The 23,612-nt window shown below is 36.8% G+C and overlaps 11 protein-coding genes and 1 non-coding gene across 12 annotated transcripts; 3 read left to right on the top strand and 9 right to left on the bottom strand.

The window, feature by feature from the left end:
- Nucleotides 1-187: 187 nt before the first annotated feature.
- LOS1 (Ran GTPase-binding protein LOS1) lies at nucleotides 188-3,373 on the bottom strand (the record flags this gene model as incomplete). Its single annotated transcript, XM_003677536.1, has 1 exon — nucleotides 188-3,373. One exon carries the CDS (start codon nucleotides 3,371-3,373, stop codon nucleotides 188-190), a length of 3,186 nt encoding a protein of 1,061 aa, XP_003677584.1.
- A 507-nt stretch (nucleotides 3,374-3,880) lies between these two features.
- HAM1 (nucleoside triphosphate pyrophosphohydrolase HAM1) lies at nucleotides 3,881-4,477 on the bottom strand (the record flags this gene model as incomplete). Its single annotated transcript, XM_003677537.1, has 1 exon — nucleotides 3,881-4,477. One exon carries the CDS (start codon nucleotides 4,475-4,477, stop codon nucleotides 3,881-3,883), a length of 597 nt encoding a protein of 198 aa, XP_003677585.1.
- A 285-nt stretch (nucleotides 4,478-4,762) lies between these two features.
- Nucleotides 4,763-5,728, bottom strand: LIA1 (deoxyhypusine monooxygenase; the record flags this gene model as incomplete). Its single annotated transcript, XM_003677538.1, has 1 exon — nucleotides 4,763-5,728. One exon carries the CDS (start codon nucleotides 5,726-5,728, stop codon nucleotides 4,763-4,765), a length of 966 nt encoding a protein of 321 aa, XP_003677586.1.
- A 732-nt stretch (nucleotides 5,729-6,460) lies between these two features.
- On the bottom strand, nucleotides 6,461-7,624 carry NPA3 (GTPase NPA3; the record flags this gene model as incomplete). The annotated part of the gene is made up of 1 exon (XM_003677539.1): nucleotides 6,461-7,624. One exon carries the CDS (start codon nucleotides 7,622-7,624, stop codon nucleotides 6,461-6,463), a length of 1,164 nt encoding a protein of 387 aa, XP_003677587.1.
- A 295-nt stretch (nucleotides 7,625-7,919) lies between these two features.
- On the bottom strand, nucleotides 7,920-8,720 carry EMC3 (ER membrane complex subunit EMC3; the record flags this gene model as incomplete). The annotated part of the gene is made up of 1 exon (XM_003677540.1): nucleotides 7,920-8,720. One exon carries the CDS (start codon nucleotides 8,718-8,720, stop codon nucleotides 7,920-7,922), a length of 801 nt encoding a protein of 266 aa, XP_003677588.1.
- A 478-nt stretch (nucleotides 8,721-9,198) lies between these two features.
- CBT1 (Cbt1p) lies at nucleotides 9,199-9,915 on the bottom strand (the record flags this gene model as incomplete). Its single annotated transcript, XM_003677541.1, has 1 exon — nucleotides 9,199-9,915. One exon carries the CDS (start codon nucleotides 9,913-9,915, stop codon nucleotides 9,199-9,201), a length of 717 nt encoding a protein of 238 aa, XP_003677589.1.
- Nucleotides 9,916-10,057: 142 nt separating this feature from the next.
- NCAS0Gtrna9T lies at nucleotides 10,058-10,129 on the top strand. Its single transcript has one exon. It is a non-coding gene; the product is annotated as a tRNA-Thr (tRNA).
- Nucleotides 10,130-10,733: 604 nt separating this feature from the next.
- STE6 (ATP-binding cassette a-factor transporter STE6) lies at nucleotides 10,734-14,600 on the top strand (the record flags this gene model as incomplete). The annotated part of the gene is made up of 1 exon (XM_003677542.1): nucleotides 10,734-14,600. The coding sequence occupies one exon, from the start codon at nucleotides 10,734-10,736 to the stop codon at nucleotides 14,598-14,600; it is 3,867 nt and encodes a 1,288-aa protein (XP_003677590.1).
- Nucleotides 14,601-15,396: 796 nt separating this feature from the next.
- NCAS0G03520 (GATA-type transcription factor) lies at nucleotides 15,397-16,170 on the top strand (the record flags this gene model as incomplete). The annotated part of the gene is made up of 1 exon (XM_003677543.1): nucleotides 15,397-16,170. The coding sequence occupies one exon, from the start codon at nucleotides 15,397-15,399 to the stop codon at nucleotides 16,168-16,170; it is 774 nt and encodes a 257-aa protein (XP_003677591.1).
- A 464-nt stretch (nucleotides 16,171-16,634) lies between these two features.
- UBA1 (E1 ubiquitin-activating protein UBA1) lies at nucleotides 16,635-19,685 on the bottom strand (the record flags this gene model as incomplete). The annotated part of the gene is made up of 1 exon (XM_003677544.1): nucleotides 16,635-19,685. One exon carries the CDS (start codon nucleotides 19,683-19,685, stop codon nucleotides 16,635-16,637), a length of 3,051 nt encoding a protein of 1,016 aa, XP_003677592.1.
- Nucleotides 19,686-20,733: 1,048 nt separating this feature from the next.
- Nucleotides 20,734-21,966, bottom strand: NCAS0G03540 (uncharacterized protein; the record flags this gene model as incomplete). Its single annotated transcript, XM_003677545.1, has 1 exon — nucleotides 20,734-21,966. One exon carries the CDS (start codon nucleotides 21,964-21,966, stop codon nucleotides 20,734-20,736), a length of 1,233 nt encoding a protein of 410 aa, XP_003677593.1.
- A 334-nt stretch (nucleotides 21,967-22,300) lies between these two features.
- Nucleotides 22,301-23,521, bottom strand: CDC11 (septin CDC11; the record flags this gene model as incomplete). Its single annotated transcript, XM_003677546.1, has 1 exon — nucleotides 22,301-23,521. One exon carries the CDS (start codon nucleotides 23,519-23,521, stop codon nucleotides 22,301-22,303), a length of 1,221 nt encoding a protein of 406 aa, XP_003677594.1.
- Between the last annotated feature and the right edge of the window lie 91 nt (nucleotides 23,522-23,612).

Below are 23,612 nucleotides of genomic sequence, written 5' to 3' on the forward strand. Positions count from 1 at the left end.
CTAGCTTCATTTTATTTTATATAAGTACGCTTCAGTATTAATATTAAGAACTTCTGTTTTATAAATGTACTAAATATATTGACGTGTTGTATATAAGCCTGGGTTCATTTGCAGCTTTGATCCATTCGAGGGCGCCCTCGAGTTCATTACTCCACCAAAAACAATAGCTCAATCCATACCTCAGACATCAGGAAGAAAGTTTAGTGATTAGATTAATATAATATTTCTCGAATGCCTTTTGGTCCGACGTGATTAATGTCTCGACGAGCTCAACAATTAATTGTTGTGGGAATTGTATCTGTGGAAGGTACACGTTGACCATATATGCTAAACACGGATTAGAATTTATATCAGAACCTCCTCCACTTTGTAGGTATACTTCTCTTAAAAGACGAGAAAGATCTGTTGCTACAATTCGAAAGCTCCCTTCTTTGACATTGAACTTATATTCAGGTTTAAAAGGAATTTCAAACACCAAAGGAATACTTCTTGATATGAAGAATTCATTTAGGCCATCTAGTCTCTCGATATTAGCTGCATGAACATCGTTAGGATCTGTGCATTTACCGGAACCAAAAAATTTTACGAAATTTACTAACACATTAAGCGCCAATTTCATAGCAGATGTTTCTTGCACCTCTTGGGGACTATAGGTTAATAATTCTGTTAGAATTGTAGGCAGTATTTGTCTATTCTTTTCCGTTAGCAACAGTGACGTGACAGAATTTGTAATAAATGATTGGAGAAATGCATAATATGCCTTTTTAAGTATAATCGTGTCTCTGAATGAGTCAGTCAAGACCAAATTCTTACCATTTTCCCGATTAGAATTAGTATACCAACTATCCGCCTCTTTGGTCCTTTCATTTTCGATTCCCTCTAAAACCACAAGTAGCTTTGAAACAACTGGAGTTAAAAGATTGTTAAATAATTGATAACAGCCTTCATCTTTGCGAAACATATGTATCATTTGCCCTAGGAAACCCAAGAAATCGTTCATTTCTAACATTTTAAGATCTGATTCTAGGAACAATGCAATTAGCTTGTTACCAAAGGGAACCATTTCATTATTTAGTATTGGAATTAAACGAGAAAATGTAAACCTTGATGCGTCTCTAATGTTCTCATGCTTATTGAAATATGAGAAAGTTACCAGTACTACTTCTGCTATGTTGGAGAATTTTTCGATCAAAGACCTTTCAATCAATTTCTTTGAGACCAGAGCATTGTTGACCTGATTTTCAGGAACTAGTCCACCATGAACACCTCTTGCCAGCGTACCAATTGCCATTAATATATGATGGCACTGTAAAATTACCTCTGGTGCCTGTGATTGTGCTGAGATACAACTTTCCAATTCGGTAAATAATGGTGTCAAAACTTGGTCAAGGAGATCATAATTTGAATCACAATTTGCTCCTATTAGCAAACCAACACCTTCAAATAAGTACAATTGATTATCAAACGTTGTGTCATCTTCGGAACCATCAGCATTAACACTTGTAACTTTAATTGGTAATAACGGACTGATCTTAGCTATAATCTCAGAAAGTATTGAAACATGGAATTTCGGCTTGGTAGTCTTCAATAATCTTGAAAATAAATACCATGTTCTTAGCCTTACTTTTTCTCTCTTGTTAAACATCCCGAAATTACTACAAAAGATATTCAAAAGGGCTATTTCATCTTTTTCGCCCGACAAATATGAATTATGTCTGACTACTAATTCAAAAAAAAGAATTTCGACATATTGATTATCCATTTGGAATACTGCAGAATTTTGTAATAATATACCCATAAATTTACTCATAACCATTGCAGGTTGGGAAGTTGAAATTTCATTTTTGTTGAGACCGAAAAGATTATTTCTTATACTTTCACTTAGATTATGCATTTGGTAGATACCTAATTCCAAATCACGCCAATCAGGACATCCTAAACATGTTTGAATATGGTTTGACAAATTTTCTAAATATAATGTTGGATTGATTACAGCAATACTATCTTGAAAAATTTTCAACTTGGATCTTATTGTTTCCATGAATTCTTCTATTTCATCATCTGCATCTTCATCAGATGATTCATCGATTCTCATCTTTTTGAAGCAAATATTTAACAAGGAGAGGATAAATTCTTGATGTTGTGCATCCAACGGCTGTTTCCTTGACACTATTGCAATAGCAGACCCTGGTTTCCCACCTAATGCAAATACTTTCTTCAAAAATGATAAATATTGAGAAATAAATGTAAAACATTGCTGAGTTACCGAGTCATATTCATGAGACATGAATTTAAAGACTAATGGTGCCACTTGAGTTAGAATTTGTTGATCCGCCGCTATTGCAACTTCTTGTAATTCTGGTGTTGGTTCTCCATCATTGCACTGATCTAATACGATTGCAAGTTCTAACCCAATAGATGATGATAATTTTGCTAGTTGCTCATACACTTCCAAATCATCATGTTCCACTGTAGCAACCTTATCTGTTAGATTTAACATGCTTAATAGAGTCAATTTTTCCATTGGTTTCATTTTCTTGGCAATAATTTCGCATAATGCTTGTGCACAGGCAATTCTTGTACCATGGAAATCTAAGAAGTTACAAATAACGGAAATATATTCAGGATTGATAATCAAGCTCAAGTCTATCCATGATATATAAGAGCCAATGCATGATAAGGCCAACACTGCCAAACTTGTACTATTTTGCTGTTGCTGTTGTTGCTGCTGCGGTATTAACGTCTTTAAACTATTTAGCCATATGGTGACCAGTCTATGGATATCGTTTAGTCTCATGGTATCTTTTATATTGTTATTTTTCAATTGAATATCCTTTGATCTAACAAAGGTTTGATCTGCAATTTCTGAGTTAATAAATCCACATATTCTTAAAAAATAATCAAGACCTAATTGTGAGAAATCCTGTGATGGCGCTTTTGTCAATGGTTCTATGGATAGAAATGAAATCATATCTTGGAAAAATGAAACCCAATGGTTATTATTGACGTCACCATACATGGCATAGAACAATCCTGTAACTAGTTCGGCTACTTTATTTCTAAAATATTCTGGATTTCGAATGTTATTAGTCACTTTGTTTCGTAGTAGCTCCACCACGACATCCTTTATATAAATCAAGGATTGTTGTGAAGTATTATTGGAGGACTCCGTAACTATATCGTTTAGCACTTGAAGAGCTACAAATTTAGTTAAATCATCGGTTGCACCATCATTCAAAAGAGACGAGAATAATTGGGCTGCATTGGCATCCGATTTAGCCTGTGTTAGGAATTCTAATGCTTGTTTCTTAGTCTCTGCATCTGACGTTGGATTATTGGCTATAGTAACAGCATCTCTGATCCTTTGTAACATATTTATTTTTGGTAATGATGATGGATGATCAGGCGGATAAGGTTGAATGCTAATGAGAATGTTAACTTGTATGGAACTTTTAAAGCAGAAAAACTTTCTTATAAATAAATTAAAAATAATGCTGGCTCAAGATCTATTAGAAACAAAATGCAGGTAGAGGAGATTGAGCGAAAAGGCAATGGTGATGATCTTAGGCTGTATTATTGTATCAAACAAACTACTCTTCTTCAAGGTTGGAACGGAGCAATAATTGAAAATTGGCGGGTTTTCTATCAATAATAGGGAATGCTGCAATAATTAACAATGGTGTCTACCTTCTAGCCTTATCTGGTATCCTTTCAGGAAAAATGCAGTTTAGATCTATGTGGCTTTCATTTCCATGTCAAATTTCAAGATGATTTTACGTTTTTTTTCTTCATTGGAACAAAGATGAAAAAAATTTCGTTGTGTGCGGTGTAAGGTTGGATAATACATATTTCACTATAAGGATCTATAAAATAACGATAATTAGGCAGAATGATGATATAGGAAGTCCTTCAATTGGGCGAAGGCTCTACCACGCTGTGAGATCAGGTTCTTGTCCTTTTTCTCCATTTCAGCGTATGTCTTCTCGTCACTTTCTAGCGGTTGGAAAATGGAATCCCATCCAAAAGTAGTAGGTCCACGACTATCTACGATGATACCCCTTGTGATCCCCTGGAAAGTATGATATTGACCCTTGGAATCACAATAAACAATGGTAGTAACTGCTTCCGCTCCCTTGTTCTCGAAAGGTTGTAGCATTTGGACAATCTTTTCCAACCCCATACTCTTGAGAAACCACTTGATATAGGCACCTGGTAACCCATTGAACTCATCAAAACGCAAGGCTGTGTCCTCAACAAATACTGGATGACCCTCTCCTAAATGGGCCACTGCTTGCTTACATTTAGCCAGAGCTATGGCTTCGAGGTTCACATCTTGTAATTCATCTAGATCTAATGCCTCATTAATGATGGTGAACGATGGTGTTGGATCTGATTCCGATGGAGCCAAGATCATCTTGACCTCCTTCAGCTTATTGGCATTACCTGTGACAAATACTATCTCTTTTGGTGCTTGCATCTCGATATCTGGTCTTGCTAGTTTCCCTTGAACCTCAATGGAAGATCTTCAAATGTCAAAATTGAAAATGAAAAATATGCTAATGCTATTAAATACTTTGTACTGCGTAAAAACTACTACATCAAGATAAAACTTTAGGTGAAATTAATAATTAAATGTATAATGCTAATGGTTAAAATACAGACATATTTATAGTAAACATATTTTAAGTGGAATTATATTGAATTAAATATTTGGTTTATTGATTGATGCATGGAAGAGGATCCTGTTACTCATATTTCATATTTAAGCAGTTGGAGCATATTCAAATTCGTTACTGTTTTCATATGCGTACATGTCCAATGCAACGATGGCAGATTCTCTAACGACATCAACTTCATCATCCAAGTACTTCTTCAAGACTGGGACAACTTCTGGGGTAGCAATGGCACCTAAAGCTTCAGCAGCTTCATGTCTAACCATTGGGGCTTCTTCCATACGGCCCAAGACTTCAGTCAAGACTGGAACAGCCAATGGGGTACCCATTTGACCAAAGACGTAGGCAATTTCGTGCTTGAACAAAGCAGATGGGTCATTGAAACCAGAAGCCAAGGCGTGGATGGCTTCTTCAGTGTCAAGATCTCTCAATCTGAACATAGCTCTGTATCTTTCAAACATTGGCTTATCTTGGTTGTTTAGCAAAGATTGCAATTCAGCAACATTGTATTCCTTTTCTAAAGCCAATGGTGGGGCTGGATCGGTACTTTCGTACAAAGATTGTTGCAACTTTTCAGTTTCAGCAGCTGGGGAGTGTTCCCATTGGATTCTAGCAATAGCCAATTCAGCGGTTTGCTTAACAGCTGGATGTGGATCGTTGTCAAGACACTTTTGTAAATCATCTAGAGCAACTTCGGCACCTAGGGCACCCAAAGCTTCAGCGGCTTCATGTCTAACCATTGGTTGTTGAGCGGCATCCAACATAACGTGTCTTAGGATGGTGGTAGATTCCATGTTCTTGGTTTGACCCAAAACGTAAGCAACTTCGTGCTTTAGCAATTCACTGTCATCACCGAAAGTTTCAGCCATATAGTTGACGGCCTTATTAGCATCCACTGGGTCAACAGCGAACTTTTCAGCAACACATTTCAAGTTGAAAAGAGCTCTGAATCTGTTGGATAAGGCAGAGTCCTTGCTGACCAAGATATCTCTCAATTGTTCCAAGTTATTTTCATCGATAACTTTTTGGTAGTGCTTTTCTAAGTTAGTGGACATGGCTTTCGTTAATTTGTTGTGTGAGGTGCTTCAAATAGAGTTAGATCAAGGTTTAATTGACAAATACGACGAACAATGGATACAATATCACAGCTCCTATTCCAACTTTATATAGCCCTTTCCATCTTGAAGAACAAAAGATTTTTTGAAAAATTTTCATGCAAAAAAAAAAAAAATAAAAAAATCGAAGGGAGTTTGTACGGAGTTTTCTGTGGTAATTACTCAGCAATCAATTTCTCGAGGCAGATTATTGTCAATTAATCCTCTCGTTACGTTTCTGTGAAGGTTCTCTGGGGGTTTATCCTTTCTGTGACGAAACAGAATCTCACACCATTGTGCTGGGTCTTGTGAGCATCCCTGAAGCTGCAGAGTTGATCTGAATAACCGCGCACAGCTGGTCCCCTTTAGGTTGTGCGTTAACTACGCTACTTTGCCTTGATGGACAATAGTTGCCCCCATTTAGAATATTGGTCTACCAAGTTTCTATAGAAACATGGCTCACTATATTTAAGGGGTGTTACTCTACTGGGGTATTAGTTGTTGGTTCTGTAATAGGAAACGCATTATTATCACCAATTGGCTCTCTTCTGGCATGTGTTCAATCAAGTTTGACCCACCTCATTATTTCAAAAGCGGCACCTATTTGTTATCACTAAACTAATTCTAGAAACAGAAAATGATATCAGATATCTATAAGTCTTGAAAATATATGTTCTTATATATGCTATTCATTTATTGTCTGATGTGACGTGCGATATTTTCAGCCGTCTCACTACTAGCCTCTTTGCTGACACGTTCTAAAGCTTCTTGATATCTCTTTTGTAAATCTGGAGTATCTCTTTCATTAACTTCACCTTGCGTTCTTTCTTCACCAGGGAAAGTATATTCTCTTTCAACACCTTCGTCTTCGTCACGTTCTACTACACCATCATCCTCACCTTCTTCCAGATCACTTATTACCTCAGCGCTAGAATCACTCTCGTTCCCGTCTGTAGCTTTCTTCCCTTCTCCAAGACCCAGATCCTTCATTAATCTGTTCAATGATTTTTCTTTCCTCTTTTTTTCCTTTTCTTCTTTAGCCTTTAAAATTCTTTCTCTTTCCGCCTTATAATACTCTTCATACTCTTCAACCTTCTTATCAACAGATGTCAAGAAGTCATCAAAACCTTCTCCCGTGAAACTAGAAACACCAACCATATCTAGTTGTGAATAGAATTCCTCCAACATCAAAGACATGGAATTAACTAGCGAACTCATATATCCAGAACCCATCCCCAAATCACCGTTCAATTCTTGATCATCTCTAACAGCGTTTTGGAAGGATTCAAAATCCGTCATCCATTCACGAGCAAATTCAGCATCTTGAACATCAGTCTTGTTGAACACAACAATCATCGGTAACTTAGTCTTATATAATATAGAACATGCATAAAGCATATTACTCATGAACGTAGTGGGAGATGTGTTTCTGGGTGTATCAACAATGTATGCTATAACTGTGGGGAAAGTGGATGCGAATGATTCAGTTATAATGGAACCTGAGGCACTCCAAACAAAACATTCAATTTGGCCTGGTGTATCTATTATACAGTGCTCAAATTGATCACGTTTATTTTCCACTAATTTTATCACTTGGTCTATCTTGGTACTGAAAAGATTTAAACTAGTAACGATGGCCCCGTTGGGGCCCAATTGATAGTTTTCCATCACTTTCTTATATTTAATCGAATCACGGATGTCGATGTTGGTACCATAAGGGACTCTCAATACGGCAGGATCTAGATTGATGACATATGGTGGAGTTTTCTTGCTGCGAAGATGGGAATTTAATCTTTGCATAAAAGTGGTCTTACCAGATCCGGCCATCCCGATACAAATAACAGTACTTAGTGGCATTTCTTTTTGTTTTTATCTTGATTGGTCGTCTGGAGTAGCTATCGTGCTAATATATTCAGTTATTGAAGTAGTCCCAATAATATATATATCTATCGAAATCTTTCACAATGTATTCAATATTGGTGTTATTTCAATTTGCGATGAGAAGAATTTTTCAAGCATCTCAAAATTGCCGTTTTGAACGATCAATATGGCAGTGCGTAGTAATAATAACGGGAAAGGCTCTTATATATCCTCATATTGATAAATATCATTATCCCTAATATAGTATTTATTTGTATATATCTGTTTGAGTTTATTTTTTGCTGTACAATTTAAGCACCCTTTCTTCAACATTTGTCAAACAACTTTCATGTTTTGCGATGGTTAAATCATTAGCTAATGCCTTCATCATATCAGCTGGTTGTGGACCACCTGGAGCACCCATCATGGGATCCTGTTGTAACATTCCAAGGGAATCATCGCTATTTTCGGATAGCAGAAGGTTGTAAACAGGGTTTAACCCAAGAACAGAAATGAAGTACCATGAAATACTACTAACCCAACGGACATCCAATTCCGAAGTCATGACACCGCTTTGTAACATTTCCTTGAATCTTAATGTTAAAGGGAAGGGCAATTTCATTAAGACGAATCCTGCAAAGAAATGGTTAACCCACCACATGATCAAAGTTTGCGGAATAAAATTAGCCATGTTACCCTTCGCCATGGCCATCATAGAGTCAGTCAATGTCGGATCATTCAATGGATTTAATGGCTGGGCATCAGCCTTATTTTCAATGGCAAGATATTTTCCTTCCGTTAGCACTTGAGCCAAATAGTCTTTCCTCAATTCAAAGGATTCTTTACTTAGATTGGATCCGTTGGCTAGTAATGCCTGTGCTTTGATTGTGTACTGTGATTCTGTGAGTTTCACCCTTGGCTGACCTTTCAATTTTGGAGTAATCAATACAGTGATATATTGACGTAGTATACCAGCTAAGACCATCACAATGGAAATGGGTAATAAGACCCAGTATTTTAACTTTGGATCCAGCGTCAATTCGGCTGTGACACCAACTGATGCAGTTGCTAGGATGGCCCAATATGATAGCATGCTTGGTAACTCAATCCCTGTCTACTTATTACAATTTTATTTCGTACGTAGTCTAGCTATTTAATCTGTCTGAAAAGAGACGAGGATTGCAAATTTCGGAAATTTGGTTACCCGAAATTTCAAATTAGAATGTGTTGAAAATGTCACATATTAGTAAATGAAGGTATAGGCTATATAAATTCTTTGCAAGTAGAAAGACCGCATATTAGATTTGTTTCCTTCAGAACCGTTGGTAAAATACTCGAAGACTTTTCTGTCGCGTTTCTTATTCAGGGCTTCCGTCCCATTTGATTGACTTTCCAAACAGACTTAGATAACTGCCTGGGTATTCTGCATGTAATGTTAACTTTCCCAGATCATTTACTATTGCACTTCAAAAGATCAAGAACTTTAAATCACTTGTTATGCTATCTTCAAGTGGTCACATTATTTCCTTTTACCGAATATTTACAAGAGGGATAATGCCAGGTCAATTGGTTCATGGCTTTGTGAGAATTAACCAATCACCGTTCTTTACCAATTTGGGTACTGACAAGTCATTCCTGGCTAATCCATGCAATAATTCCTTCACTTTCAATTTATTCGGATCCCTCTCTGTCGAAGAATTCTTGGCAAGTTCGAGCAATTTGGTATAATCCAGATTTGTATACTTATTATTCGATTCTTCTAAAAATGGTTGGATGTAAGATATGGTCTCCATGAGAGAAATATTTATTTCAGGATTAATCAATAGCCCCATCATCTTTAAAGTTAACTCACTGGAAGGATTATCCTCCACATAACTAAGCGTTGATTCAATGGAATCAATATTTGGATTTCGTTGTAAGAACAACCTGTACTCTTCATTGCTTGGAGATAACTTGGTACCAACACACTCTTGGAATATGCTATTATTGATCTTCTCTGGCAAGTGCAACGATGGTGCAGTTGTGTCCAACCCTCCATTTTTAAATCCATTTTCAAAAAATAAGTTCCAATAGTAATCCCTGTTAATTTTCCTATCTTTTTCAAGTTGCCAACTGAACAGATACAATGTGTTGTAACTCTGTAGAGCATCCATATATTGCGCTCGAGCCGCATTAATCCCTATTCTTCTTCCCAACTCTTGGAATTCCTTTTCAGATACGTCACCATACTTATAGACAAAGTGAGGCGTCTTGAGCGTCTTGTAAATGTACTTGATATTATGCCTCATTACCCTTTGTTCTGTACCGAAATGAAACAGCTATCACATGATTCCTATCAGCAAATGAGTTTCTATGTGTTTTAATGAAATTTCAAGTGGGTGCCGGTAGTTTCTGACGGCCAAAATATAAATATTAAAATCGTTTTTGTTCGCCTTCTTGGCCAAGTGGTAAGGCATCGCACTCGTAATGCGGGGACCGTGGGTTCAATTCCCACAGAAGGCAGAAATAGACCTATACCATTTTTTTTTATGAATTCTTCCAGAAGACCACGTTCCTCAATCAACAGTCACGCATGATATACACAGATTCTCGAGTATTTGTGTTCTAACCTACTAGATACGTACCAAGGAAGTTGAGAAATCGCGTTTTCGTACTGGTTAACCACGTGCACAGCCATGATCGACTGTGCAAGTCCACCTAAGTTTGAAGTGTTCTCACCCTAAAGAATTCACTTATATAGGCGGCGTCTATTACCTGGAATAATCTGGCGATGGAGATCACTCTCCCATCCTCACGTACCTACACAAATTCACCACACGATTCTCTGACTGCTTCGAGCTTTCAGTGAGTTGTTCGTTTCTTCTCCGCCAATCTTTTCCACGAAGTTTTCATAGCGCCCTTGGGTTAATTACCGCATTAGGATAATAACATGGACGGAATGTCGAAAATGTTTCACAATACAACTGTTGCAGATCTAAACGCAAAACACCTTCAAGAGAAACTTTCACTTCAGCTATATATGTTGGGATCGATAAAGTATTCATGATCTGCTTGTGTTCGTCTTGTCGACAGCCGCTCCAAATTATAGTAACAACAACCAACGAAAATGATGCGCTTACCGATAGTGGATATGTTCCGCAACATACAGAGACAGCATATTTACATGCATGTTGATGTGAAGAGGGATAAATGGATCCTCATGCTGGTACTGATCACAACCACTTCAAATGGGCTCGTACCCGCAATAACATCTATCCTGACAGGTAGAGTTTTCGATTTACTTTCCAATATTAGTAATTTCTCAATGCATACCATTCTCTCTGAATTAAGAACGAGAGCATTTGCGATCATGGCTCTGGGAGCTGCTTCTTTACCCTTGATGTGGATATCTCTTTCTTCATGGATGTCTTTGGGTGAAAGACAAGGTTTTGCCGTAAGAGAGAAAATTCTTCAGGAATATTTAACTAAACCAATAACATGGTACGATAGTAACGATAATCTATCCGGTGATTTCACTCAAATAAATAGATGTGTGGAAGAGTTAAGATCCTCTTCCGCAGAAGCATCAGCAATAATATTCCAAAATCTCGTCTCCATCTTAGCCTTAATCGGTACTTCATTTTATTATTCATGGTCCTTAACTTTGATTATATTATGTACTGCACCAATAATCATTGCGTTCGCTGTCTTCTTCTCACACATGATTCATAAATATACAGAGTTGGAGAATACTGAAACAGGGAAAGCAGCACAATTGGCCAATTGGGCTATGGATTCCATTCAATTAGTGAAACTGTATTGTACACAATTTCGTGAAGTTAGGAACTTCAGAGAACTAACTTCTAATTGTAACGACCTATTCATAAAATGTTGTCTCTACGTCTCCGCCAATACCGCACTACTAAGATTCTTATCATTGTCTATGTTCATACAAGGGTTTTGGTTTGGTGCCACCATGGTGAGGAAGGGGAAATTACAAATTAGCAATGTGGTGACTTGTTTCCAATCATGTTTGATGCTGGGTTCCACATTGAGTAATACTCTTCAAGTCATAGTTATCTTACAAAAGGGTGATGTTGCCTTGAAAAAAATATTGGGATTCCTATCCACTTCTGTCGATCATGGCGCCGATGAACCCATCTACGAACCTGAGACGCCTGCTGAATTGTGTACCATAGCATTCAATAATATTACATTTAGTTATCCCAGCAGACCATCCCATCCTGTGTTAAAAAATGTCTCACTTTGTTTCGAACCTACTAAATTTACTTTCATTATTGGTAAATCTGGTTCTGGTAAATCTACATTATCAAATTTATTATTGAAGTTCTATGATGACTATAACGGAACAATAACAGTAAAGGGCAATGACGTTAAGGAAATAAACAGAAATTGGTTACTAAACAATGTTACCGTCGTGGAACAACGTTGCACTTTATTCAATGACACTCTAAGAAATAATATTTTGCTAGGTGTATCTAAGGATCAATTAGAGGATCATGAATCCATTGAACAAAAATTGAAAGATGCTTGCTCCATTTCTATGCTCGATAGACTAGTATGCGATCTACCTCATGGTTTGAATACTATAATTGGGTCAGGAGGTATCTCGTTAAGTGGTGGTCAACAACAACGTGTGGCTATTGCTCGAGCCTTCATGAGAAATAAACCAATTCTTATTTTAGATGAAGCTGTTTCCGCATTGGATATAATTCACAGAGAGTTATTAATGAAAAACATTAGACAATGGAGATCAGGTAAGACTACCATCCTATTGACACATGAATTGAGTCAAATTGAACCAGATGATTACACATACGTTATTCAAGAAGGTGAAGTTAAAGAAAATGGTTATCAAAAGGATTTGAAGCAGAAAAAGACAAGCGTTTTTAACCATATGTTAAATCTACAAACTAATAATCGTGATTCCTATGCCATTTCTGACCGAACAGCACTTGAAACGCCAATTAAAGAAAATAACATATTTGCTGATACAACAATTGATTCTGATTCTGAGAGCCCCATAAGTAAGGAAGCAGATCTTTCTTATATGTACGAAGAAGCTAGTTACCGGGGTTTAAGTGGGAAGGCTCCAAGCATTAAGGATGAGATTTATATCAATGAAAAGGCATCATCAACAGAGACAGATCTGGAAAAGGGGCCAGATGACAAGAAGGGGGAATTTAAATTGATGCCATTAGGTGAAGTGATGATGCGTATGTTAAGGACAATCAGACAAAGAAACCTACTTTTCTTCGGTATATTTTGGGCATTGATTGCAGGTGCTGCTAACCCAATATTTTCCTTTTGTTTCAGTTACCTACTTAATGGTATTGTCCCATCAGTGGAAGGTGTTTATAAATCGGAACGTTACCTCTTAAAATGGTCGTTTATTGTATTAGGTGTTGCTGTAGCTGATGGTGTTTCCAATTTTTTGAAGGCGTACATACTTGGGTATTGTAGTGAAAATTGGATTATGGATTTGAGAAACGAGGCAATGGAATCAATATTAAACAAAGACTTATTTTGGTTTTCTAAGGATACAAACAAATCATCTGAATTATCTGCATTACTACTTAATGATTTAAGAGATCTAAGATCTTTAGTTTCAGAATTTCTAAGCGCAATGACGACCTTTATGGTAGTCTCTCTTATTGGTTTAATATGGGCATTGGTATCAGGTTGGAAATTAAGTTTGGTTTGTCTTTCCATGTTCCCGCTAATTATTGCCTTTTCGGCTGTTTATGGTACGATGCTTCAGAAATATGAAACAACATATAAAACTAGTGTTGCCGCATTAGAGAATCAAGAATATGAAATTATGACTGGTATTAAGACAATTAGAAGTCTTCAAGCTGAATCTCACTTTATTAAAAATTATAGCGGACTAGAACATAATATGAGAGCAATTGCACATAAGCGTTCCATTGCTACAGGATTTGGTATTTCAGTAACAAATATGATTACCATTTGTATTCAATCCATTCTTTATTATTATGGGATAAAGTTAGTGTTTGAAGGTGAATACAGTTCGAAGAAAATGTTTGAAACTTTTACATTATTGTTATTCACCATTATGACATGTACAAGTTTAGTGAACCAAATTCCAGATATTAGTAGAGGTCAAAGGTCTGCAACTTTCCTTTACAGAATCCTAGATGAAGGTCTTGCTTCAGATGAATCCGAATTTGAAACACATAGGAAGGCTGAGATTGTAGCTCCAAAGCAGGAATCCAAATCTAATCCTTTGATAAAGATTCAAAATTTGACGTTTGCATATCCATCCGAAACAAACGTTAATGTATATGAAGATTTGAATCTTGAAATGCATGCGAGTGAAAAGACAATTGGGTTAGTGGGTGAATCTGGTTCTGGTAAGTCAACCCTGATGTATCTATTAACTAAGCTATATCAAGTGGCTCCTCATTCCATTTACTTAGATGGAACAGATGTTAATGACTGGGGCTTGATGAATCTTCGTACCCAAATTTCAGTGGTAGAACAAAAGCCAACTTTATTTGATGGGACTGTGAGAGAGAATTTGTCTTATGGTATTTCAACAGATATTTTGGATATGGAGCTATTTGACATGCTGAAATATGTTGGGATTTACGAATTTGTTGAGTCACTACCATTTGGATTAGATACAAGAATTGATACTAAGTTATTATCGGGTGGTCAAGCTCAAAGAATTTGTATTGCTAGAGCCTTATTGAGGAAGCCTAAAATCTTAATTTTGGACGAATGTACTTCCGCGCTAGATGCACTTAGTGCCAACATTATTATCGATATTGTCAAGAATGGACCTCCAGCATTACTCACAATTGTAATAACCCATAGCGAAAAGATGATGAGGGCGTGTAACACTATCGCTGTTCTAAAGAATGGTAAAATTATTGAAAAGGGTGGATTCAAGGAGTTGGTTAACGGTAACGGCGAATTGAAAAAAATTATTGATCTCCAAGAAGAATAGGGCCCTTAAGGAAAGATTGTTTTCAGCTTATTAATTTACTGGTAATAAATAGGTGTGTAATTATAAAATAATAATTGTTAAGCTGTGTTTTATATGATCTGTAACAATACATAATGTAAGAGTCATCAGCTTCTTCCCCATCACAAAGCGCCAGATGGTCGATTCAAAGTTGTTGTACAAAAACAAGCCAAGATGTCCTGAAAACCAATCATGAGACAGATGCATATCACTGACCAATAATGCAAAAGTAATTGGGTTGCATACCTTGTTCTAAGTTAACACACTTTCTTCGGTATTCAAATTGTGGCATTATATCCATTCATTTCCAGGAGGATTACAATGGGCTAGAATTTAGAGGATAAAGACACATATGCCGTGGAATGCATTCAACGATTTATTAGAGGATCAGATATTAATTGACCTTTTTTGGACCAGCCGTGTGTTTTCCTGGAAGCATTTTATTTCCTTCACTCCCCATTTGGCCGAAGTCTTGGCGCTCGTAAGCGGCGTTCGGAGTTTCTCCCCATTTGACGTCGCGTCAGAGAAAAGGTCACATAAGTAAACGGGACAATAACTCCCCCAACCTCTAGTACCTTTGGTTGATTGCGGGGGTCTATTCGATAGAAGAAACGTCTTTTAGTGTTCCAAAAACTCTATAAAAGGACCACCATAAAACAGACTCTAATAATCAATTGCTCTTCCCTCTTTCTCACCTTGCTGCCCCAAAAGTGCCAATCACACTCGATAACAACAATTGTGCCTCAATAGCTACATTAAATATAACTAAAACACAATAATGAATAAGAAAAGATCAAGTCGCCTAGAAACCTTAGCTTTTGTTGCTTCATTGGTTGATTCAAGAAAAAGGGAGGTCGAAACGGACGCTCTTAAAACCTTGGTCTTTCTTCGAGATGCAAGGCCAACTAAATTCTCACTTAATATAATAAAACGTTATAAACGTCCTAAAGTACCTAAGGTTCCAAAGCCAGTTGTCTCTCAAATACCCCCACCGTTACTTCTGCAATCGACAATTTACGAAACGTCGCCTCCAACCTCTGATGAAAGCTCACAGGAAAGATCCTGGATTCCAACTACACCACCGTTGTTTAGAGTTTCACCTACGCCAACGCCCACCCCACCACCATTACCAACGAATTCCATACCTACCCCGATTGCAACACCAAGATCAATTCTTGTTGGGTCCTCCACAAAACCCACAGAAGGAGCCATTAACAAAAAACCAATTATCAAGAAAAAAAAGGTTACATTTTCTAAAGGTCTAACAAGAGATGATGATCAGTGTCGTCAATGTGGTGATAAGGAGACAGGACAATGGCGTAAGGGACCCTATGGGAAAAGAACCCTTTGTAACAAGTGTGGTTTGTATTATAGGAAACTTGTGAATGACTTCAAACCTAAAAAAGCAAATGCTCTATTAAGGTATTGCAAGAATAAAGCTTTGCAAGATCGCAGAGTTCCCAAAAAAGTGGAACTTCCAGAAGAATTTTTGGAATCTTTGGAAGAAGATAAAGAGTTGGATGATGAATTTTTTTCCATTGTACGCACTTAAATTTTATTAGTTAATACTTAGTTTTGTTTGGTTTCAATTCAATATACTTTAATATTTAATATTTAAATAAATTTTTATAATAATAATTTTGTTGGGATTTTGCTCCATATATATTTAATAGATAAATTTGATAATAAGAAATAACTTAACCCTTTTATTGTTTAATTGTCGAGGTTCAATCTGAGAAGATTACAAATGTGGCCACACATTTTAGTTAAAGCCTTTCCAAGCAAACTCAATTCTTAATTACTTCAAGGTTTTCATTGTCTCTATCAAAAAAGAAATAATAATAATAATAATAATAATAATAATAATAATAATAATAATAATAATAATAATATAACTGTATTGACTTTCTAAACATATATATCCATCTATCTAAAGATTAATATAGACTGATTTTATCATGTGTTCCTTTTTAATTTTTATCACTTTGGTATTACCGTCGGTTGAGAAGGGACTGTTTACAAATGGACTGTAATAAATGGTACTTCCACATCTTCACCTTCCTTATCATCAGCACAAATCTCTAAAATCATTGTACGTACATGAGAAGGTAGTTCCTTCTTAGTAACAACTTTAACTAACTGTGATATTGGTAGATTTAACCTTTCCTTTAATTTCTTTGGTGGGAAAAAGGATGCATATAATAAGGAAACACCATACGATAGCATTGTAATCTCTAATCCCTCTTTAGTTTCGAAATGTTTAATCAATTCACTTAATTTAATATCTCCTTGAATATCAAATCTATCCCAAATCTTATCATACGTAACGTCATTATATTTAGCCTTTGGTGAAGCAATTGGTTCCGAGAATCCAAAGAATGGCAATGCTAAATTAACAAACCCATTCCTATATTGTTCAATATCCTTCTTTCCAGCAACCACTTTATACAATTCTAGATTTACAATACCAGTCACTAGAGATGTTGTTGTGGCAATAGCAGGAATAATACGGCCTGCAATAAATTTAGTCTTTTGGCGATCAGCAGTTTCAATGAAATAGTTTTGAGCTCTACAATTGGAACAACTGGCAATAAATTCAATATGGTGATTAGTGTCATCATCCTTTTCAAAATCAACAGGCTCCATCTTAAAACCAGTTAAAGTGGAAGGGTCCGGTAGAGATGATGCCAAAATATCTAGTTCATCATCTACAGAGTTCCCAGCATTTGGATCTGGGTCTTCATCGTTAACTTGAATCTTTAAATTCACATTTGGCTTGAATTCTGGGATTTCCATGGCAGATATGACAGATTTATATTGTTCAACGTTTGGATCTATACCATCACCAGCAAGACCGTAATTAAATGCACGAAGGTTTGCGCCACCTACAACAAAATGGAAATGATCTGGATTGTTAATGTCAAAGACAAGTGGAGTTGGTGCTCTTTTAGCACCAGACCAGAATGGTTCACCATTAGAAGTCTTTGCATCCTTTGGGAAGTTGTATAATAATTGCTTAATGTCATGATTAAATTTCTTTTCGAATTCCAATCTTGCCCATCTGATACAATCTTCAAAAGTAGTTGGCTTATTAGTTAAAGAATCAGATACTGATTCAAGAATACCCTTGACGTCACCACTTTGCTTCAAAGTTTGATCAACAAAATTTGGCTGTGATAAATAAAGATTTACATTCTCAGCTGCATCGGCGAAATATCCTTGAAATAGAGATTTAGCCCATGCAATTGTATGGTCAATCTTGTTTGGGAAAGAACGCAAAGTACATAGTGGGATAGACTTTTCAGGAGGGTCTCTTGAAGAAGAGTATGATTCAGTTAATCCAGGTATAACTACCTGTGTATTACCCTTTGTACCCAAAGTCCCTGATTCTAACAAAGGCTTTCTATAAAAGACACAACGACGATCCACATAAGTACGAGCGTCGACATTATCAAGGGCATTGGTCACAAAATCCAGATTTTGCCAGAATGAATCATTGAAGATGCTCTCTGTTTCTGGTCCGATTTTATCGATCTTTGGCTCAACTTTACCCTTCAAATCAGGATTCATGGCGATGACCGCATCAGCGGCAACTTCTGATTTATTTCTACCAACATCTTTTGGTCTAAATAAGAATTGACGATTTAAATTAGATTTTTCAATGGAATCATTATCTGTAAGGATAATACGACCTTCAGAACCTGAACCTAAACCCATCAATGCCCAATTCTTTAGCATTTCACAACCAATGGCACCAGACCCCACTAGAAAAACTTTTGAATTGGCAACCTTTTGTTGGAACTTGAGCCCAAATACAGCAATTTGGTTATCATAACGAGAGTTAATTGGCTTTGTAGTTTCTTCATTTCTTGGAAATTCTTTTGGATCAGGTAGAGATTCAAGAGAATCAGAGTACATATATTGCTTTAATGGAGAAAATTTTCCTGAACATGCCTTAAGAACTTCTTGTGCTACTAACCCACCAAAGAATGCAACAATACCAGGGATATCCCCTCTTGCCTGATAGGAAAGCTCTCTAATTAAATTTTCATTTATTTCAGCATCACCTCCACCCAATACAGCAGGTTCCTGTGCAGATAAATCCTTAACTAACTTCACAAGTTCATTGGCATCTTCATCATTCATTGGTCTTGGTAGTTGTCCTTGGTGTCTAACCATAAATTGATTCAAAGCTTGGAAACCTAAATGTAATTGTGCAGTTCTATCAAATTTAGAGAAATCTGAAAAGATATATTCCGGATCATTCAATGATTCTTGCAAAGTTTTAAAAGAAACCTTTTGTGGTACTTTCACCTCTGTAAAGATACCACCTTTCTTATATTGACCTAATTTTTCCACGGATTCAATTTTAAATGCAAATGGACCCAGGACTTCCACTTTATGTAATGATCCATCATTCAATTTATCCAAACCTTCCACTTCAGAAAACTTCACATAGTTTCCATCTTCTAGGCCATGTCTGTTATCATCCAACATGGTTACAGTTCCATCCGGCTCGATATCTGAGACCATACCTGTACGAGGTTCTTCACCAGTAGGGTCTAAAACTGTAAACTCTTTACCTAGATCCACAAAGACGTTCCCAAATAAACCTCTTGTCTCAGTAGCGATAAATTTAATATCATTTTGATGGCAAAAGTTATCCAATTTGACTTTATTTTCCAAATTTACGGTATCAGTAGCCACGACGACTTGATAGTCCCTCAAGATTGTCTCATCATTCAATGAATCCAACACTTTGACTGGAACATAGGAGTTCAATTCAGCCAATTTGTCTCTTGAAACCTGATCTCTTTGCTTCCCCAAATCCGCCTCAGTCAAGAAAAATTGAGAGGATAAATCTTGGATAGTGACTGTAATAGGATCGTAAACAGTCAAAGATTTCACACCGGCCAAAGCGACATTCTTAGCAATCTCCACCCCCAGCCCTCTCAACCCAATGATAAGGACGTTGGAAAGTTGCATTTTCAACATGGCTTCTTTACCGAGTACGTACAATTGACGAGAGTAGAGACTCTCATCGACTTCTCTAGTGTTTAAGGTCATTATTTTTTCGTTAACCTATTAGCTTACCTGTCTCCTGTTGAGTGTACTTGCGGTTATCGAAGGTTTGATCGTTCCTTTATCCTTATAATTAATTATCCACTATTCCTATTTTGCCACCGGGAATGCCAGAATGCAACGGGGTAACCCCTGATTATTAACGGATTACGTAACAAATCCTGACGTTTTACTATAACATTATATACATAGTCCCATATTATTGGACATGAATAATCCAGGGGAGATTTTGTTTAATTCTGTGGTTGTCTCTCATTGTTTGAAATTGTTATTCGCACTATTTCTTTTCAACTTTTAATTTTTTGTCAAATTGAAAATGACAGTTGAAGACATTCTGTGGCCTTCATGGCAATATTGCCATGTCATCAAGGACATTATATTACACCACGTATCAAACACATTGAAAATTACTTTGAAAACTGTTCGGGAATATTCTCTACAGGCAAAACAGCTTTTATAGACACCTAAAATTCAACATGAACGCTTATTTAATATAGACAAAACACAAATACCATTGGTAAACAATTGTCTTCAGAAAAATATTTTCGGTATTGAGACGTTTCTTCGCCGTAGTCCTTTCCTCAGGGGTAACAAATTTTTAAATGAGGTGAAACTCATCAAGAAGCCCTCATTTTATTTCCATCGTTACATTGTTCGCTGAAAAGTTGGCGCGTAATGAAAATTTTATTTGACGCTATATAAACAGCCAGTATAACACGTCTTAATGAACGCAAGAAAATGGAAGAACCCAACGAAACTAACCGCCAACAAATTGACACTGTAACTGGTGGGCATCTAGTTGGATCCTATTAGATACACGGTCCTGCTTCAGGAATGTTTGAAATTTTATATGATGAGTAACCAGATAGGGACAACAGATCTCAATTGAAGTGACGAGGAAAGTCTTATAAAGTCCAGTTTTTAGTAGAGCTTCGGACGCCAATTCTGATATTATTTCAAACATTCGTAATTCTTGTTCAGTAATAAATGTATTCTACTCTAAATTATGCTATAAACATTTTTCCTTCTAGGTTCACTTCCCTGATTTCCAAAATTTCTCAGCTTTATGTGTGACTAGGTATCCAAGGTTTTCCTTTTGCAAGGGCTTCTTTAAGATGGTCTCTGGCGCATTGAATGAAATCTCTGGGAATACTAGGACATCACCAACTTTCTTAGGTTCCTTTAAATAACGGAAGTTTTTCCAACTAACCTTATTGGGGACACCGCTCTTTAACGGATCGTTCAGATATGCAAATATAGTATCGGTCCAAATTCCAGAACCTGTCCAACCCATAACGTTCAAGTCATCATCCAAATTGATCTTCAATTTATTTTCCTTCTTTCTCTTTAATGTCATTTCCGTAATTTGAACAACTATATCTCTTAATATAGGGTGTCCCATCTTAGTCTGTATCACCCACGTTCCAAACTGTAACCTTCTCATATAGTTATTTTCCCACTTAGTCATCTCCTCTTCAACCTTATTATTATTGTCATGAAGACTCTTGTCAAATTCAATTCCAATGACAAGACCAATATCTCGTGGATCCATATCTTCAGGAACCCAATTTGGGATTGCCTGGATGGGAGTAGTATCTATGTCACAATATATCCCTCCTCTTGCTAATAAAATCAAATACTTAAAGAAATCAACTTTTAATATCGTGGCCGGCAATGACTGATAAGCTTCCATGACCTCTGGTACGGCTTGATAATGAAATCTTACTAATAAATCCATAAATTCCTCATTCACAAGCTCGTTAACAAATCCAGGATTTATATCCTTCCATGACTTAGTAAGTGCAACATCTTCTTCCCTTCCAACCTTTCCTTTACGTCTTCTTGAAACAATATCATCAGCTGCGTCAACTTGCCAAATAAATGCTGGAAACTTACTTCTGGGACTATATGGGAATTTCAATGATAACACTTCACGTAATGTGGAATCCTTTGGAATGGGTTTCAAAGAATCAATCTTCCTCTCAAGAACTCTCCTCTCTCTATCCATTAATCTCTGACGTTCTTGATTCTTCTCGTTTAGTTCCTCAATCATCTTTTCCAGCTTTTTTAACATATCTGATTCACTGCCCTCCTGCGAACGGTCCAATAATATAGCATTGTTGATCTCCTTGGGTAAATTCTGTAATATCGTTTGCAAATCGTTCATCTTGGATTTATTGATAAGTTTGAAGAAGGCAAATGCGCCAAGAATGGCGAAGATGATGATCCAAATCCACCTTTTCACAACTAAAGGTGATTTCTTCATACCAATTCCTCAAGTTTCCCCTAAATGATCCCTTAAAACAACGATTTAAGGCTCGATGAATTTCAAACTCAGGGCAATGTCCAGATATATCTTTGTATATACATCCATTTTCCTGGTTATTTTTAACCACCTCAGGGCATCGATGCAGGGCAGACAAACGACCGCAGGAAAAAATCGGTGGGCTCCTAAAATACAAAATGCCACAGAAAAAACTTTCATTGTGTATTTCTTTGTAACAAAGATGGTCTCAATTCGTTTCGTTTCGTAGATTGTTAAAAAATATATATGTATGTATACATATATCGACGTGGTATAGTATTAATGTAGTATAAACTTAAATCTCCTGTGACGCTTGTTCCTTCGATTGGGCCTCTTGTTCTAATCTCTCCTCAATTTCTCTCAATTCTTGCTCTCTCTGCAACAGTTCTTTTCTCTTCAACAATAACTCTTGTTGGACCCTTTCCTCGAACGCCTTCAATCTTTCCTCTTCTAACCTTATTTGTTCTTCACGAGCCAAATATGTATCTTGAGATGATCCCATTGCTTCTGCATCTGGTGTCCCTACGATCTGCGATGTGTTCATGCCCGCAGATGGTCCACCCATTTGTGGAGTATCACGTGTCTGAGGAGTTCCCACAGCAGATCTACCAAATGGAGCAGATTCTCCAGATAGTGCCTCCGTTCTATAACGTTCGTATAATATTTCATGTGTATAATCTTTCAAATCATGTAAGTGTGAAATCAAAAGTGCATTTCTTAAAATGACAAAATCTGATACGTTAGCATCTTCAACATCTATCATCCCCCATGGATACTTCCTCCCACGAATGGCCAAATCATTACCCATATCATAGACTTCATTGGACCCAATAATGGAGAAGGGCAATAACGATTTCAAATACATGTTTGTTTCATAATCTTCGTTACTGATTTCATCTTCATCAAAGGGGAAGTTATAAATGGGTAAGTTAAACCTATCTATATCCTCCATAATCAATTTCTTATTCAATTTCAATTCATCTGGGGTCAATGAATCAGATTTACTAATAACGGGGAAAATGTTAACTAGTGGACCCAATTGCTTGATAAATTCAACGTCCATTTCCTTTAACCCATGGCCCGTGGGATTGATCAAATACAAACAACAATGAACTCTCCCATCCTTAAATCTTGGGTTTCTCCTCACTCGACTCTCTTCCAATAAAATCTCATCATATTGATGACGAATGTAATCCGATATAATTTCAAATGACGACGTGTTATCCAACGAATCACCAAATCCAGGCGTGTCAACAATATTCAATTGAATCTTCACACCTTCATCATCTTCCAATTCCACGGTCTCCTCTCTCAGTTGCAGTTGAATCTCGGTGGAAGTGTCTGTGGGTAACAAAACTGTCGTGGAAACATCAACAACTTGTTGTCCACATAGCGTGTTGATGAAAGTTGATCTACCACATCCGGATTGGCCTACCACCATCACGGTGAAGTTGATACCCCTCTTCAAATGTTTTCTCTTTCTTAACGCAGATGATGCTTCGATGATACCTGACATATTCAATTGATTACCTGTTGACTTGAACTAACTATGTTGTGTAGATCAGATCAGCCCAATTTAATAACCAACTTTTGAATGCTTTCGTTGT

Source organism: Naumovozyma castellii, chromosome 7, assembly GCF_000237345.1.
Source record: "Naumovozyma castellii chromosome 7, complete genome".
Lineage (NCBI taxonomy): Eukaryota > Fungi > Ascomycota > Saccharomycetes > Saccharomycetales > Saccharomycetaceae > Naumovozyma > Naumovozyma castellii.